The 15,470-nt window shown below is 37.1% G+C and overlaps 1 protein-coding gene and 1 long non-coding RNA gene across 2 annotated transcripts; both read left to right on the top strand.

Moving 5' to 3' along the window:
* The first annotated feature begins 551 nt into the window (after positions 1-551).
* LOC129443089 (tripartite motif-containing protein 16-like protein) lies at positions 552-6,070 on the top strand. The gene is made up of 6 exons (XM_073856540.1): positions 552-1,292; positions 1,491-1,586; positions 1,672-1,905; positions 2,015-2,165; positions 2,317-2,376; positions 5,109-6,070. The coding sequence occupies exons 1-6, from the start codon at positions 705-707 to the stop codon at positions 5,654-5,656; spliced, it is 1,677 nt and encodes a 558-aa protein (XP_073712641.1). The 5' UTR covers positions 552-704; the 3' UTR covers positions 5,657-6,070.
* Positions 6,071-11,694: 5,624 nt separating this feature from the next.
* On the top strand, positions 11,695-13,808 carry LOC141350768 (uncharacterized). The gene is made up of 4 exons (XR_012358899.1): positions 11,695-12,360; positions 12,625-12,737; positions 12,912-13,465; positions 13,671-13,808. It is a non-coding gene; the product is annotated as an uncharacterized lncRNA (long non-coding RNA).
* Positions 13,809-15,470: the final 1,662 nt, after the last annotated feature.

Below are 15,470 nucleotides of genomic sequence, written 5' to 3'. Positions count from 1 at the left end.
TCCCAGACAGGGATTAGATTAGTCCTGGACTAAAATAAATGTAAGAGCTGTTCAAACTGAAAACATCTTGCACTGACATATCTTAAAATACATCAGTGCTCTTAGTTTGGCCTCAAAATGCACTCAAGATATGTTTTTAGTAAGACATGTTTGTTAAAACTAGTTATATTTCCTAATTAAACTAAGGTCTAGTCCTTGCTTAAGCTAATCTCTGTCCGGGAAACCACCCCAATGTGTTTTTACTGTTTAAAATATATTTAATTTTAATCTTTTCAAACCTGTTGTGTTTACAGGTTGGTAACATACAAATATTTTCTCCAAATGCAACGTAAATATAAATGCTTTAAAATAATAATTTCTTTTTAAAATAAATTTCAAAATATACAAAAAATAGCCAAAAATATATTGGTGAATTTTTGTTAACATATTTCAAAATATATTAGTACATATTTTTTGGCCATTTTTGTATATTTTGAAATATATTTAAATGTTTTTTGCCCAATGGTGTATAATATGATAAATAAAATGAACAATAAAATATATTTTCAGTTTGTAACACTGACACCTAGTGGACATTTGGTAAACGAGCGCTAAACTACTTTGCTTGCGTTTCTCAAACTCAGAAACATTTATTGAGAATTGAAACCGAAACTTTAGTGTTTTTCAATTGTTATACATGTCACTGTATTTGTGCAGTCAGTAAAATGGCAGAAGCGAATCTTTCAGTGTTTCAGGATCAGTTCATCTGTTCAATCTGTCTGGATCTACTGTCTGGATATCCAGTGACCATTCCCTGTGGACACAGTTACTGTATGAGCTGTATTACAGACTGTTGGGATCAAGATGATCAGAAGAGAGACTACAGCTGCCCTCAATGCAGACAGACCTTCACTATAAGACCTGTTTTAGGGAAGAATGTGATGCTTGATTATATGGTGGAGGACCTGAGGAGACTTCAGACTGATCGATCTGCTGTCAGTGAAGCTGGACCTGAAGATGTGGAGTGTGACGTCTGTACTGAGAGAAAACACAAAGCTGTCAAGTCCTGTCTGGTGTGTCTTGAATCTTACTGTCAAACTCACTTTGAACAACATGAAGCTTTTCGGACCGGAAAAAGACACAAAGTAATTGATGTGACAGGAAGACTTCAGGAGATGATCTGCCCTCAACATGACAAACTCTTTGAGGTTTACTGTCGCACTGATCAGAGATGTATTTGTTATCTGTGTGAGATGCAGGAACACAAAAATCACGACACTGTATCAGCTGCAGCAGAGAGAACTGAGAAACAGGTATGAACAAATACAAAATATATGAAATATAAATATAAGGCAGAAGTGAAGCATCTGCTTAGTGCCGCGTTGCCACATGAGGGCGCTCAAGAGCAGAAGAAATGACAGCTTGAGTGTAAAACAGAAATTAGTTTTGAAGATTAATCACTCAAACCCTACCTGACCAGTTGAGTTTTATGTTATTAATCTGTTAAACAGAGACTATTGGAGAACAACCAGACAAAACTCCAGCAGAGAATCCGGGAGAAAGAAAAGAAGCTTCAAGAGCTAAAAGAGACTGTGGAGATTTATACAGTGAATTTTGATCAATAGAGAAACATAAATACTGGAAGAAATGTTTGAGATTGAGTTTAATGTTTCTCTCTGTGTGTCCTAACAGCAGCTTGCACAGATAGCAGTGAACGACACTGAGAGGATCTTTACTCAACTGATCCAAACCATTGAGAGAAGACGATCTGAGGTGACACAGCTGATCAGAGATCAGGAAAAGACTGCAGTGAGTGAAGCTGAAGGACTCTTGAAGCGACTGGAGCAGGAGATTGATGATCTGAGGAGGAGAAATGATGAGATGGAGAAACTTTCACAAACTAAAGATCACATCAGTTTCCTTCAGGTAACTCACACTGTACACTACAACATACATTACAATATATCTTGACTTCAATCAGATAGTATTGAGTGTCATTCATATTAGTTTTTGTCATTGTGTTGTGTTCATGTAGAGTTTTCAGTCTCTCTCCTCATCTCCTGGATTTTCAAACATCACTGTCAGTTCTCTTCTCTCTTTTGATGATGTGAGGAAATCTGTCACTAAACTGAAAGAAAAGATGGAGGATTTCTGTAAAGAAGAAATTAAAAAGATATCTGACAAAGGTAAAGAAACATCTCTAACTAAGACTGGGATTTACTCAGAAATGAGTCCTACAGTAGCATCAAATATAACAGAAGAAATACAGAGCAGATTAAAATGATGATTATTTTCCATGAGATCATTAATCTAAAGATGTCTCTTTATTTTCTTTAGTTTCATTCATTATAATTATTCCCACCGATGAACCCAAGATCAGAGCGGATTTCCTACAATGTAAGACTCATTATTATTTTCTCATTCATTACATGCACTATAACAGGACAAATGATGATCACGATTATTTTGCTCAAACTTTTGATCACGATTAAAAATCATGATTATTCTTTTAGTGAAGAACTTCTATTCACTTCAGTATTTTTATTACACTTTACAGCTATCTATTTATATTTATTAGAATAAAACAAAATGTTTTTAAGCCTCTTGCTGCTCACGGGTGCATATTGTACACATATCCTTGGCTAACTTACATGATACGCCATTGCCTCAAACAATGAAGTATGACTCTTTTTGGGAACTAACGTAAACATTTCTGCACTTTCTTTGTGTTGCTCTGCCATTATGTTCGTTCGAGTTGAATGACTGTAAATCTTGTGATGCCAACTTACTTCTATCATTACACAGACCGCCTTTGCAATTTAGCACACATTGCTTGATTCTAGACCATGTGATTTGTGCTTGGTCTTTAAACATTTCTATTGTGACGGTTAGCATTAATTAATCGTGGGATGCACATATTGTTATCATGAAAAATATATGATTAATCGTGCAGCGCTATAAAACACTATAACACATTATCTGATAATAATCATTTCAAATAGACTCTTCATTACAAAATCATAAAGGAAAGTTCACCAAAAAATTTAAGTGATCCTCATGTTACTCTTTCTTCAGCTGAACACAATCTTCTTCATGCATTGAATTGTGTTTGATAATAAATGTCTTCTGAAGAGAAATGATAGGTTTGTGAGATGAAATCATTCATATTACGAGTTTCTTTAGAGATACATCATGTATTAATGTGTGTAAAGAACTACAATTTAATGTGCCACCATACACTCACCAAAAGGATTATTAGGAACACCTGTTCAATTTCTCATTAATGCAATTATCTAATCAACCAATCCCATGGCAGTTGTTTCAATAAATTTAGGCATGTGGTCCTGGTCAAGACAATCTCCTGAACTTCAAACTGAATGTCAGAATGGGAAAGAAAGGTGATTTAAGCAATTTTGAGCGTGGCATGGTTGTTTTTGCCAGACGGGCCGGTCTGAGTATTTCACAATTTGCTCAGTTACTGGGATTTTTTTACACACAACCATTTCTAGGGTTTACAAAGAATGGTGTGAAAAGGGAAAAACATCCAGTATGCGGCAGTCCTGTGGGGGAAAATGCCTTGTTGATGCTAGAGGTCAGAGGAGAATGAGCCGACTGATTCAAGCTGATAGAAGAGCAACTTTGACTGAAATAACCACTTGTTACAACTGAGGTATGCAGCAAAGCATTTGTGAAGCCACAGCACGCACAACCTTGAGGCGGATGGGCTACAACAGCAGAAGACCCCACCAGGTACCACTCATCTCCACTACAAAAAGAAAAAGAGGCTACAATTTGCACAAGCTCACCAAAATTGGACAGTTGAAGCCTGAAAAAATGTTGGCTGGTCTGATGAGTCTTGATTTCTGTTGAGACATTCAGATGGTAGAGTCAGAATTTGGTGTAAGCAGAATGAGAACATGGATCCATCATGCCTTGTTACCACTGTGCAGGCTGCTGGTGGTTGTGTAATGGTGTGGGGGATGTTTTCTTGGCACACTTTAGGCCCCTTAGTGCCAACTGGGCATCGTTTAAATGCCACGGCATACCTGAGCATTGTTTCTGACCATGTCCATCCCTTTATGTACCCATCGTCTGATAATGCAGCATGTCACAAAGCTTGAATCATTTCAAATTGGTTTCTTGAACATGACAATGAGTTCACTGTACCAAAATGGCCCCCACAGTCACCAGATCTAAACCCAATAGAGCATCTTTGGGATGTAGTGGAACGAGAGCTTCGTGCCCTTGATGTGCATCCCACAAATCTCCATCAACTGCTAGATGCTATCCTATCAATATGGGCTAACATTTCTAAAGAATGCTTTCAGCACCTTGTTGAATCAATGTAATGTAGAATTAAGGCAGTTCTGAAGGCGAAATGGGGTCAAACACAGTATTAGTATGGTGTTCCTAAAAATCCTTTATGTGAGTGCATTGTCCACCATTATTGTAGTTCTTTACTGTATGTAAGGAAACATCATTAACATGAATGAGTGTTTGGTCTGCATCAATCTTTACGTAGATGGTCCGTGTCAAAGTAAATTACATTACATTTAGCAAACACTTTCATCCAAAGGGACTTATAAAAGTAATGAACACAACAAAGTAAGATCCAAATGAACATTAGTCAGTGTAATATTCACCGTCCTGACTTCATCTCACTTCACCCGTACATCAATAAACCTTGGACACACATGATGACCCTGATGATGCTTCACTGCCCTTGTTTGCATCACTTGGTCCACTTTAAACCACCGCATGCACCGCACATAGACGATACAGTCGTCTATCCATCACTATTTTCCTCTTGTCAGAGTCATTTAGATCTTTTCTGCTTCTAACAGATGAAACTAAAGAACTGACTTTTGTTATCATGTATAAAGTTCTGTCTCTCAGACAGAACTTTGTGGTTAATAATGTAGAAGGATGACATGACAACATCACTTCTGAAGAACCATGCGACATAAGAAACTTCTTTAAATCTCTTTTCCCCATAAGCACTTGGTCCTGCTTATTATTTTATGTATTAGATGCAGTCTAATCCGTTAACAAATGAAAGATCATAGATAACATGCAAATAAGTAATATAAACTAATGTACATTAAATATTATGTATTTATCTTTCTCAGATTTCAGTCTCTTCTCTCTGGATCCAAACACAGCATGTAGACGTATCCGTCTGTCTGAGGAGAACAAAACGGCTACTATCGTTTACACAGATGAGCCGTATCCTCATCATCCAGACAGATTTGATTATTATCTTCAGGTGTTGTGTAGAGAGAGTTTGTGTGGACGCTGTTACTGGGAGATTGAGTGGAGTGGGAGTAATGGTGTGGGTATATCAGTGTCATATAAGAGCATCAGCAGGAAGGGAAGCGGTCATGGGTGTCGACTGGGATTTAATGATCAGTCCTGGAGTTTGTTCTGTTCTTCCTCTAGTTGTTCATTCTTTTACAATGAGATGAAGACAAAACTCAGTGTAGTCTCCAGTAAAATAGGAGTGTATGTGGATTACAATGCAGGAATTTTGGCTTTCTACAGCGTCTCCGACACAATGACCCTCATTCACAGAGTCCACACCACATTCAACGAACCTCTCTATCCTGGGTTTGGAATAATTTGGGACTCAACAGTAAAACTATGTCCTCTAACATTAGAAATGATTAATGTTCATTAGTATATATACACAAGTGTTGTCTAAACCAGTTTATATCATTTAAAAAAAATCAAAAGACAAATTATTATTCATTGCCTATACATTATTTTATTTTGAGATTTTCTGTCTAGATTGTCTGTCTAACTTTAGATTGTAGATTAAAACACATTGAGATGCATTAGATGTGGTTTGGATTTATTTGATGTTTATCTCTGTATGATTATCTGATAAATACAATCACTGTTCATGAGGAGGACAAACAATTACAGTATTTGTCCTGTATACATTACAACACAGTTCTTCAGAAGTTTTGTTTCTGTGTTTCAGTTATAACTTCAACTTTATGATGAACTATTTGACTGAAAATGTTTGTCTTTAGATATCTGTTCATTTATATGAAGTAAATCTCTGGATTTGACTCTTGAAAAGGGGTTTTAACAAAGTGGTATGACATCTTACACACAAAAGTCATTGGCTCATGCCTCATGCCATTATGTTTAGTGATGTTTAGTTGACCAGAGTGACTTGCTTGATTTTTTGTGTGTACTTTTTTGCCTGTCTGGTGTTTCAGGTAACAGATAATAATGTGTGAAATGAATCAAGAGCTATATGACATCTTGATGCTCTGTAACAAGGGATTGTATGATCACAATATTTAAAATGGAAATGCATAATATTTTGAGTGTTTTATTTAATAAAAGCCTTTTCTTTATATTTAATCTGTTTTAGTAAATCTTTTTTAATGTAGTCATTCTGAATAAACAGTCTACGAGACATATCTAGACATATCACCAATTAAAATCATTCAAAGGACCAAAGTCAATTATTCCTCTTATATCAAAGTTACCCCAGAAATTGATCTGGTGGTTATTTTAAGACATTAGTCAGGTCAGATGTGTGTTTTACAAAAAAAAAAAAATTGCATACCCATGAAAAATTTCTCAACCAATCAGAATAAAGGCCTATGGTATAATTAAAAATAAAACATCTAAATTATGCATGTTATACAGTTTTTGTTTGTGGTGTCACTACAAGATGGGATACCTGCAGAAAAAGGAAAAACAAACATCACTTTTTAATGTCTGTGATTTTGGTTATTAATCATCAGTCCTTCTTAGACAAATTTCTACTCCATTCTAAATTCTATTTCTACTTTTTCGGATTTACACAAAACTTACCATCAACTCCCTTAATCATTTTCATAAAAATACATCCAGCGTGTTTTTATATTCATAAAAAATACAAAATAACTTCAGGTATTATGTGGCATTAAGGCAGAATTAAAGTTTAAACAGTTAATTACGTGCCTGTTTTGTGGCCTTCAACTGAAAATAGCTGCAGATGATTTCATCAGGACTGTGTTGGGAATGATATCAAGTTCTTTTGTCCAGCATGAATTTAACCTGTTAACTTTTACCCCTTCAACATTTAAACTCTTAGATCTTCTGCTGCTGAATTACTAAGTAAAATGGACCGTTCCATCATTGCTCAGAGAAACAATGCAATTTGATTAAAAAGTTGATTTGAGAGGGGAAAACGTATAAACAAATACAGCAAAGTTTAGGATGCTAAGCCTAAATGATCTCAAATGCTTCAAAACGGCAACAAAAACCCAAAGCACATGGATGAAAACAAGCAACTTCTCTTAAAACAGATTAAAGAATAGTCAGGAATGCAAAGATTCAGCCTTTCATCACCTCTAGAAAGAGCAAAGATGATCTAAGATGATCTAAAATGATCTGTAAGTACTGTGACAGTCAGAAGACATCTGATTGAAGCTAACAAGAAGTCCCCATAAATCACCATTGTTGAAAAAAGGCATCAGCAAAATCACATAAAAAAAACATTTTGTGGCCTGATGAGAGTAAAATTGTTCTTTTGGGGTCTAGTGGTTATCGACAGAACCTCAGGTGACCCCCGGGGACTGAATTCAAGTCACTCGGTAAAGACAGTTAAACATGGTGCAAAAATCATGGTATTGGGATGTTTTTCATACATCCGTGTTGGGCCTATTTATGGTATACAAGGGAACATGGATCAGTTTAAATACATCAGATGCCAATAAGAAAATGCCGCTAAAATGGGTGTTTTAACAAGACAACAACCACAAAAACACAAGCAAGAGGGCAAAATCTTGGTTCCAGACAAAAAGGATTGAGGTTATAGAGTGGCCAGCTCAATTCCTTTTATCTCTACCCCATTTAAAGCTTGTGGGGTGACATTTAAATGCAGTTTATGATGCAAAACCTCAAAATTGACAGGAACTGTGGATCCTGGGCTAAAATGTCTGTTTCTAGGTGCCAGAAGTTGGTTGACTTAATTTGACAAAGATGTGCAGCAGTTATCAACAACAATGATTATGCAACTAAATATTAGTAATTCAATAGTTTAAAGTTAAGTTAAATCTTTAAAAAATCTTAAAAAATAATATGGAAAAGTTTTTTAAATGTTTGCACATTTTTATTAGTACACTTCTATTATTTGTAACATAACTGTGTGTCACATAGCAGGGGCCACATTTTATGCTGCATAGAAATTATCCTAAATTTGATCTCATGATCATTTCTCAAAATTCCATGTGTGATTCATAGAACAAACATATACTTTAAAAAAAAACTTTGCTGCCTTAAAATTTTTTGTCAAATCCACTCAAATTTACAAGTCATGTCAACAGAGATGAGTTGTCACAAATTACAAAATACAGTTGAGAAAAGTCAACTTAATTTTATAAGTTATAACAACTCACCAGTTATAACAACTCATCTCTAGTCAAGATAAATAATAGTAAGTTGAAATGACTTGTAAATCCGAGTTGATTCAACAAAAAATTGTAAGGCCACAAAGTATTTTTTACAGCGTACACACAGAAAACACGCGTACCCCTTTCTTTCAGATGTGATATCTATCAATCTTAAATGATCTTGAACTTGAGTAGTTTCAGATTTCTGCCTTTAAAACTCTGAAACTCTTTATTTTTCAGTCACTCTGCAAAGAGACGACACACCAGACAGGACTTGACAGCTTTAGCTGTAGCCAGAGTTGTCTATTGTATGACTTTGTAACTTTTGCAACCATTAATCATTTTAAATAATTGGTATTGAATCATATTCTGTATGATATTCTTTAATTGATATTTGAAGCTGGAACCTGCCTGGTATAATAAATTGTTACATTTGATTCATTTAAATTCTACAGAAATTGTTATTTCCAGTAGATTAGCAGGAGTCTGGTATTACTGCAAAATAAGGTATGTCAGGTTAAGATCATACTAGAGTTATAACTTAGTTAAAACTAAGAATTTATAAATAATCAAATATCTAAATTATGATCAACAGGTAATTGGTAATTAATTTCTATTATATTAAACTGGAATCAGATTATAATTTAAACACAGAGATCAAAGAAATTAATTGAAACCTACAGTAATAAATGAATTATTCTTATAGAAGAGCTAACGAAAGAACACGAGATCCCTTCACCAACGCCATTGGATACCATCGTTGGGCGGCTGACGGGTGGCTCCTTAAACCAGACTCTAATAAATACCATGTGAATTGTGTATAAACTGTATTGCTTAACATCTTATTGATATTTTTACACAAATCCTCTAATGCCTTAAAAAGTTGTTTTTAATATACTGACATAGCAACACTGTTGAACAAACAGATGTCAATGAGAAAATAAACACATCCACTATATGACAGCATCATACAGACACATCTACATTTGTGTTTATCAAGCTGTTACATTCACCTGAATCTGCTGATAAATCAAGAGTCCAAAAAAACGACTGAGGTAAAGACTGAATGAGAGACTCAGTTTAACCATCAATACAAAAATTAACTGAATAAAACAACAAAATACAATTAAAGCTGCAAGCAGCGATGGAAGGGCCCTCGCACGCATGTGCACCGCCACCCTATGCCATTAGTAAAGCAGTAATCCGGGGGGGGGGGTATGAATTAAATTGGGTAAATACAGGTGAATATTCAAAGGGAAACTGATGTGCCACACCGCCTGTGTGCAGCAGGTGGCGCTATGACGGTACCTGATTATTGTTATATTGACGTGTTCAGGTCGGGACCCTTATCAAACGTGTTAAGTCTGGAGTAGATCAAACAATATATGCCTGAATTACAACAGCTTCCTGTTTCATGGTGAAACATCACACTTTGCCAGGCTGCCACGGACACGCCCTTTAACGAAAAGTCAAGATCTTCGCAATTTATCATCGCAAAGGGCTTAAAATCTGTCTGACCAAATATGATGATGATTTTATTAAATCTCTAAGAGCAGTAAATCACAGCGTAAAACATGGCATTTCCTGCTACCTCTAGGTGGCGCTATGACTGAAGCTGAATATTGGCATTGAAATGTGTTCAGGCCAAGACTCTTATCAAACATGTGAAGCGTGTGGCAGATTGGACATTGTATGCCTTAGTTGTAACAACTTCCTGTTTCATGGCGAAAACGCTGAACTTTGTCAGGCCGCCACGGACACACCCTCCAACGAAAAGTCAAAAGCTCCGCAATTTAACATCGCAAAGGCCTTTAGATGAGATTGACCAAATATGATGATGATCTGATAAAATCTCTAGGAGGAGTTCGTTAAAGTACGACGCTTGGAAATGTCAAAAAATGACAGAGAAAATTCAAAATGGCTGACTTCCTGTGGGGTTTAGAGCTTAGCTCCAAGAGACTTTTTTGAAGGTCTTGGGGTCATAGATAACCCTACCAAATTTCGTATCTGTACGTTTTTCGTAGTGGGGGGGCTGTTCTCTTGAAATTTTGCAGGTGGCGCTATCGAGCCATTTTTATACGCCCACTTCTGACACCTATACTACATGTAAATTTTCGCCACTTCTGACGCGTGTGTAAATTTTCATGAGTTTTCGGGTATGTTTAGGCCCTCAAAAATGCGATCCATTTCGGAGAAGAAGAAGAAGAAGAAGAAGAAGATTAAAGCTGCAAGCAGCGATGGAAGGGCCCTCACACGCATGTGCACCGCCACCCTATGGCATTAGTAAAGCAGTGAACCAGGGGGATATGAATTAAAGTGGGTAAATATAGGTGGATATTCAAAGAATAATTGATGTGCCACACCGCCTGTGTGCAGCAGGTGGCGCTATGACGGTACCTGATTATTGTTATATTGACGTGTTCAGGCCGGGACCCTTATCAAACGTGTGAAGTCTGGAGCAGATCAAACAATGTATGCCTGAATTACAACAGCTTCCTGTTTCATGGTGAAACATCACACTTTGCCAGGCTGCCACGGACACACCATTCAACGAAAAGTCAAGATTTTCGCAATTTATCATCGCAAAGGACTTAAGATCAGTCTGAACAAATATGATGATGATTTGATGAAATCTCTAAGAGCAGTAAATCACAGCGTAAAACATTGCATTTCCTGCTGCCTCTAGGTGGCGCTATGACTGAAGCTGAATATTGGCATTGAAATGTGTTCAGGCCAAGACCCTTATCGAACATGGGAAGCGTGGGGCAGATTGGACATTGTATGCCTTAGTTATAACAACTTCCTGTTTCATGGCGAAAACGCTGAACATTGTCAGGCCGCCACGGACACACCCTCCAACAAAAGTCAAAAGCTCCGCAATTTAACATCGCAAAGGCCTTTAGATGAGATTGACCAAATATGATGTCGATCTGACAAAATCTCCAGAAGGAGTTTGTTAAAGTACGAAACCTGGATATGACCAAATTTGCACAGAAATCACAGCAAAAATTCAAAATGGCCGACTTCCTTTGGGGTTTAGAGCTTCGCTTCAAGAGACTTTTTTGTAGGTCTTGGGGTGATAGATGACCCTACCAAATATCTTATCTGTAGGTTTTTCGCAGCGGCGGGGCTGTTCTCTTGAAATTTTGCAGGTGGCGCTATCGAGCCATTTCTACACGCCCACTTCTGGCGCCTATGCCACATGTAAATTTTCGCCACTTCTGACGTGTGTGCAACGTTTAATGACTTTTTGAGCTTGTTTAGCCTGTCAAAATGCGATTCATTTAGCGATACATTGCGAGGCCGCCATGGACACGCCCTTTAAAGTGCAACTTTAAGGTTACATTTTTTTGTGAGATAAATATATAACCTTGTATGAAAGTACCATATGAAAATTAAATGCGAAAGCAAAAAACATTTACAAAACTCTAAGCGCATAAATTTAGTAAAAAAGCTGAAATTTTCTAAGACCGCTCTCAAAATCCCTGTTTTTTTCAACGACGCGTCATATTACGTAGTCAGAGGCGCTCGCCTGACAGGCTCTACATTGGCAGTGCTGCGGTTGTTTTCAGCAAAAGCAGTCGCAAATTGATGTGATTCTCCGTAGTTTCAATTTAGCATCGTCATGGTTAATAATTGTGTTAGTGGAGGTTTTTCAAACTCCAGCCTGTCAGGACAATGAGTCCACAGGTTTCTTTTGAAGAATAAAGACCGCGCTATCTTCCGTGTCTGGGTGTGTTTAGCGCAGCATGAGGAAAGAGACGAGAGACGCGACTTCAGTTCAGCATGTGCTTCAGAAAAACGCGGTGGTGTGTATAGCGTTCACGTTAGATCGGAGGATTATCATCCCGGCAATATGATGGAGTTAAACATTGGATGCCGAAGCAAGAACCACGTGAGGCCTGTGGTTTTGCCGCCGCGAGAAAACATGAATCGATCACGGTCCGTCTGAGATGCAGCTCGAAGATAACGTGAACTATGCACAGTAAGTCTTGTTTTTTAAACATTTGCTACTACCAAATCATTTAACATAATGATTTCATTCAAGTTTCTTATAAATATGGAAATCAACTAACTGATAAGCTTAGATTGCAAATAGTATAACCATCAAATCGAGTTACATCTTATTTACTTTGTTTGCATAGCTAATTCGTAATTCGTTTTTTGTCATGTGGTGTTTTCATGTATGTACCTAAGAAGTGACATGCTGTTATACAATTATATAAAGGTGAATCTGTTTTAATTCTAGTTGTCCAGCTACAGATGAAGTTGCTTAGTATGATGAATCATCCTCTGTTGTCATGGACGAACCTGGCGATGTGTTATGGAAACCACTGCAAGAATCTCATCCTGTTCACACAAGTAAGACTTATTCATGTCTGTCAAAGTCAAAAGTAATGTTTTTCTTTTTATTCAGGGCTGTTGGCAAGTTCATTGTTTGCTAAAGCCAGCTGATGTCTGTTGTACCATAACCTGTATTTTTTGTTTTATATGCTACGGTATAGTAATTTTCTGCTTTTTATATACATCTCTTAGGTCTGTGCAGCATGCATGTATCAGCATTTTTGGTGACCAGTGACGGACGTGAATTCCAAATGTGTGTTTGTTGTGACGTGTGTGAACCATGTGCATCATGCCTCTTGTCACAATACGTGCCTGCTGCACACGCATTGAAAGGGTTTATGATAAAAGAAGCACTCATGTTCACAAAATACTCGCAAGACACTAACTTGACACTAAACTGTAATTACACAGGAGATTAAGTGAGTATCAGGCAAACGTGAGCATATCATTTATCATAAACCCTTTACATGCGTGTGCAGCAGATTTTGACATCACGTGTGATGCACATAAGTTTACATGACGTGCTGAACACATATTTTGAAATGACGAGCCACACATATGACAAGCTCAATGCATGTGACCATCTTCGCAACGTGCGCCCTCGAAAAAGAAGTCACCGGCCGACACTGACCCAGATCATCAAGATGTTAAAGCTGTTTGGGCTTCAGAGCATCTTGTCAGCACCTTCTTCCACCATGTACACAATTTCTACCATCGTGAAGGCGTGGCAGAATGAAAGATTTGCAGTAAGCGGTTGTTTTTTGTTAAAAGATTGTAAATGTTTGAACAATAGCATTGTATATTGCTTTCAAAAAATAATATAAAGCTGACTCATCACCAAAACCACTTTGACTATACATTTTTTATCAGAACTGTATTACTTTGGTGTACACTGTTAACAGGGACAAATAAATGTAATCTATTTAAATATTCTGTTCTGGAATACTCCAGGTCACCACAGGCTCTACGAGAATGCAGCACTGTCCTGTCTTCCACTACACCTGCTCCCCTCTCCAGATCCATCCAGAGGATCAACAAGGATGAAGCTGTTGGGATCTATTAATCACATAATTCACAATTTAACACACTTCAAACATTATTATAATACCCTGCACATATGATGGGAAAGATACTGAAAAATTGTTAAATGTTTTTAAATGGGTCAGATTGTATATCTTTTTTTCGGTGCTACATAAATAAAACTAAATCGAATTACAAATGCAGATCTACTTGGTATATATCTGATCTAAACTTCATAAACCAGTTTTTATACGGTAAGACAATTTGTGATTATTGTTTATTGATTGTCACAAAATGGGGGTATTCAAACCATTTATAAAGTCCTCCTTCCTCTGGAACCTGTTCTTGAATGGCTGACACATGTAGGTAAGGGCGCCTGCACAGAGTTCCTTAGACGCCCAGCGGATAACTTGCCTATGCTGTATTTAGTGGTATTGTCTGGAGATGGGAAAAACTATTAATATTGTTAATTTGAATATTGACTAGTGCCAGCAGAAATTGTGACTTAGTCATGACCTATAGGCAACTTGTAATTAAAACAAATTCATTAAGATTGTTTAAAAACAAATTTATTAAGATTGTTTTAACATTCAAATCTTTAGTTTACTGTTCATTTATACATGGATATTAAATAAATTAGTAATAAATAATCTCTGCCATAAACATACTCATTTCTACTGGCCTGCACATATGGGTTCAGACAGCTCACCTCTCCTGCGGTGATGAGCAACATCTGTTTCACCTAACGTAAGTGTGGATGGATATTAACATAACTTATAAGCATTAAAAAGACATACAGTATCAATACTATCTTTGCTATTGCATGATATATGTTAATAATCTGTAAAATCTTGTGATCTGAGCACAGTATTACATCTCGCCAGATCACTGATCTCACCCACAAATCTGTCCTTTTCTCCTCACATAACACTTCAATTTGTCTCCTCTGACCGTTCTGTTTAATCCTGACCAGTCCCTGCACTCTTGGCTGCATAGCAAACTCATAATTGTATGGCTGTAGTTCGCCATACGAGTATGAATAAACATTTACTCGTTCCTCAGCGACAGCGTCCGAAGAACTGTCATTGCGATCCAGCGTGCGCCTCTCGTGATGTCACTTCCGGTTTGGCGGTTTTTAGAGGCGGGTCTAAAATTTTCTTACAAAAATGACCCCAGAAGCCTAATTAGTGCATTTAGAAAAATATATTTTTTTAAATCTATTTCCTACAGTATTTTTCTGTACTTTGAGTGAATGGGTGGTTTAACTTTCAAGTTGCTCTTTAATGAAAAGTCAAGGTCGTTGCTTTTTATCATCACACAAGGTCTTGAGATTACACTGGTGAAATATGATGTTGATATGGTTAAATATCTAAGAGCAGTAAGTCACAGCGTAAAACATGGTATTTCCTGCTGCCTCTAGGTGGCGCTATGACCATTACTGAATTATGCCATGTTGATGTGTTCAGGCCAGGACCCTTATCAAATGTGTGAAGTCGGGGGCAGATCGGACAATGTATGCCGGAATTACAACTTCATGTTTCATTGCGAAACATCATACTTTGCCAGGCCGCCACGGACACGCCCTTCAACGAAAAGTCAAGATCTTTGCAATTTATCATCGCAAAGGGCTTAAGATCAGTCTGACCAAATATGATGATGGTTTGATTAAATCTCTAAGAGCAGTAAATCATGGCGTAAAACATGGCATTTCCTGCTGCCTCTAGGTGGCGC

This window comes from Misgurnus anguillicaudatus, chromosome 2, assembly GCF_027580225.2.
Source record: "Misgurnus anguillicaudatus chromosome 2, ASM2758022v2, whole genome shotgun sequence".
Lineage (NCBI taxonomy): Eukaryota > Metazoa > Chordata > Actinopteri > Cypriniformes > Cobitidae > Misgurnus > Misgurnus anguillicaudatus.
Note: the sequence above shows the minus strand (reverse complement) of the source record. Positions and strands in the feature narration are given on the sequence as shown.

Excerpts from the sequence above, each read along its gene's own strand:
- LOC129443089 (XM_073856540.1), top strand. The coding sequence starts at position 705 with ATGGCAGAAGCGAATCTTTCAGTGTTTCAGGATCAGTTCATCTGTTCA. Across the intron at positions 1,587-1,671 it reads AGACTGTGGAGATTTATACA|CAGCTTGCACAGATAGCAGT; the intron begins GTGAATTTTGAT and ends GTGTCCTAACAG. Across the intron at positions 2,377-5,108 it reads CAGAGCGGATTTCCTACAAT|ATTTCAGTCTCTTCTCTCTG; the intron begins GTAAGACTCATT and ends TATCTTTCTCAG.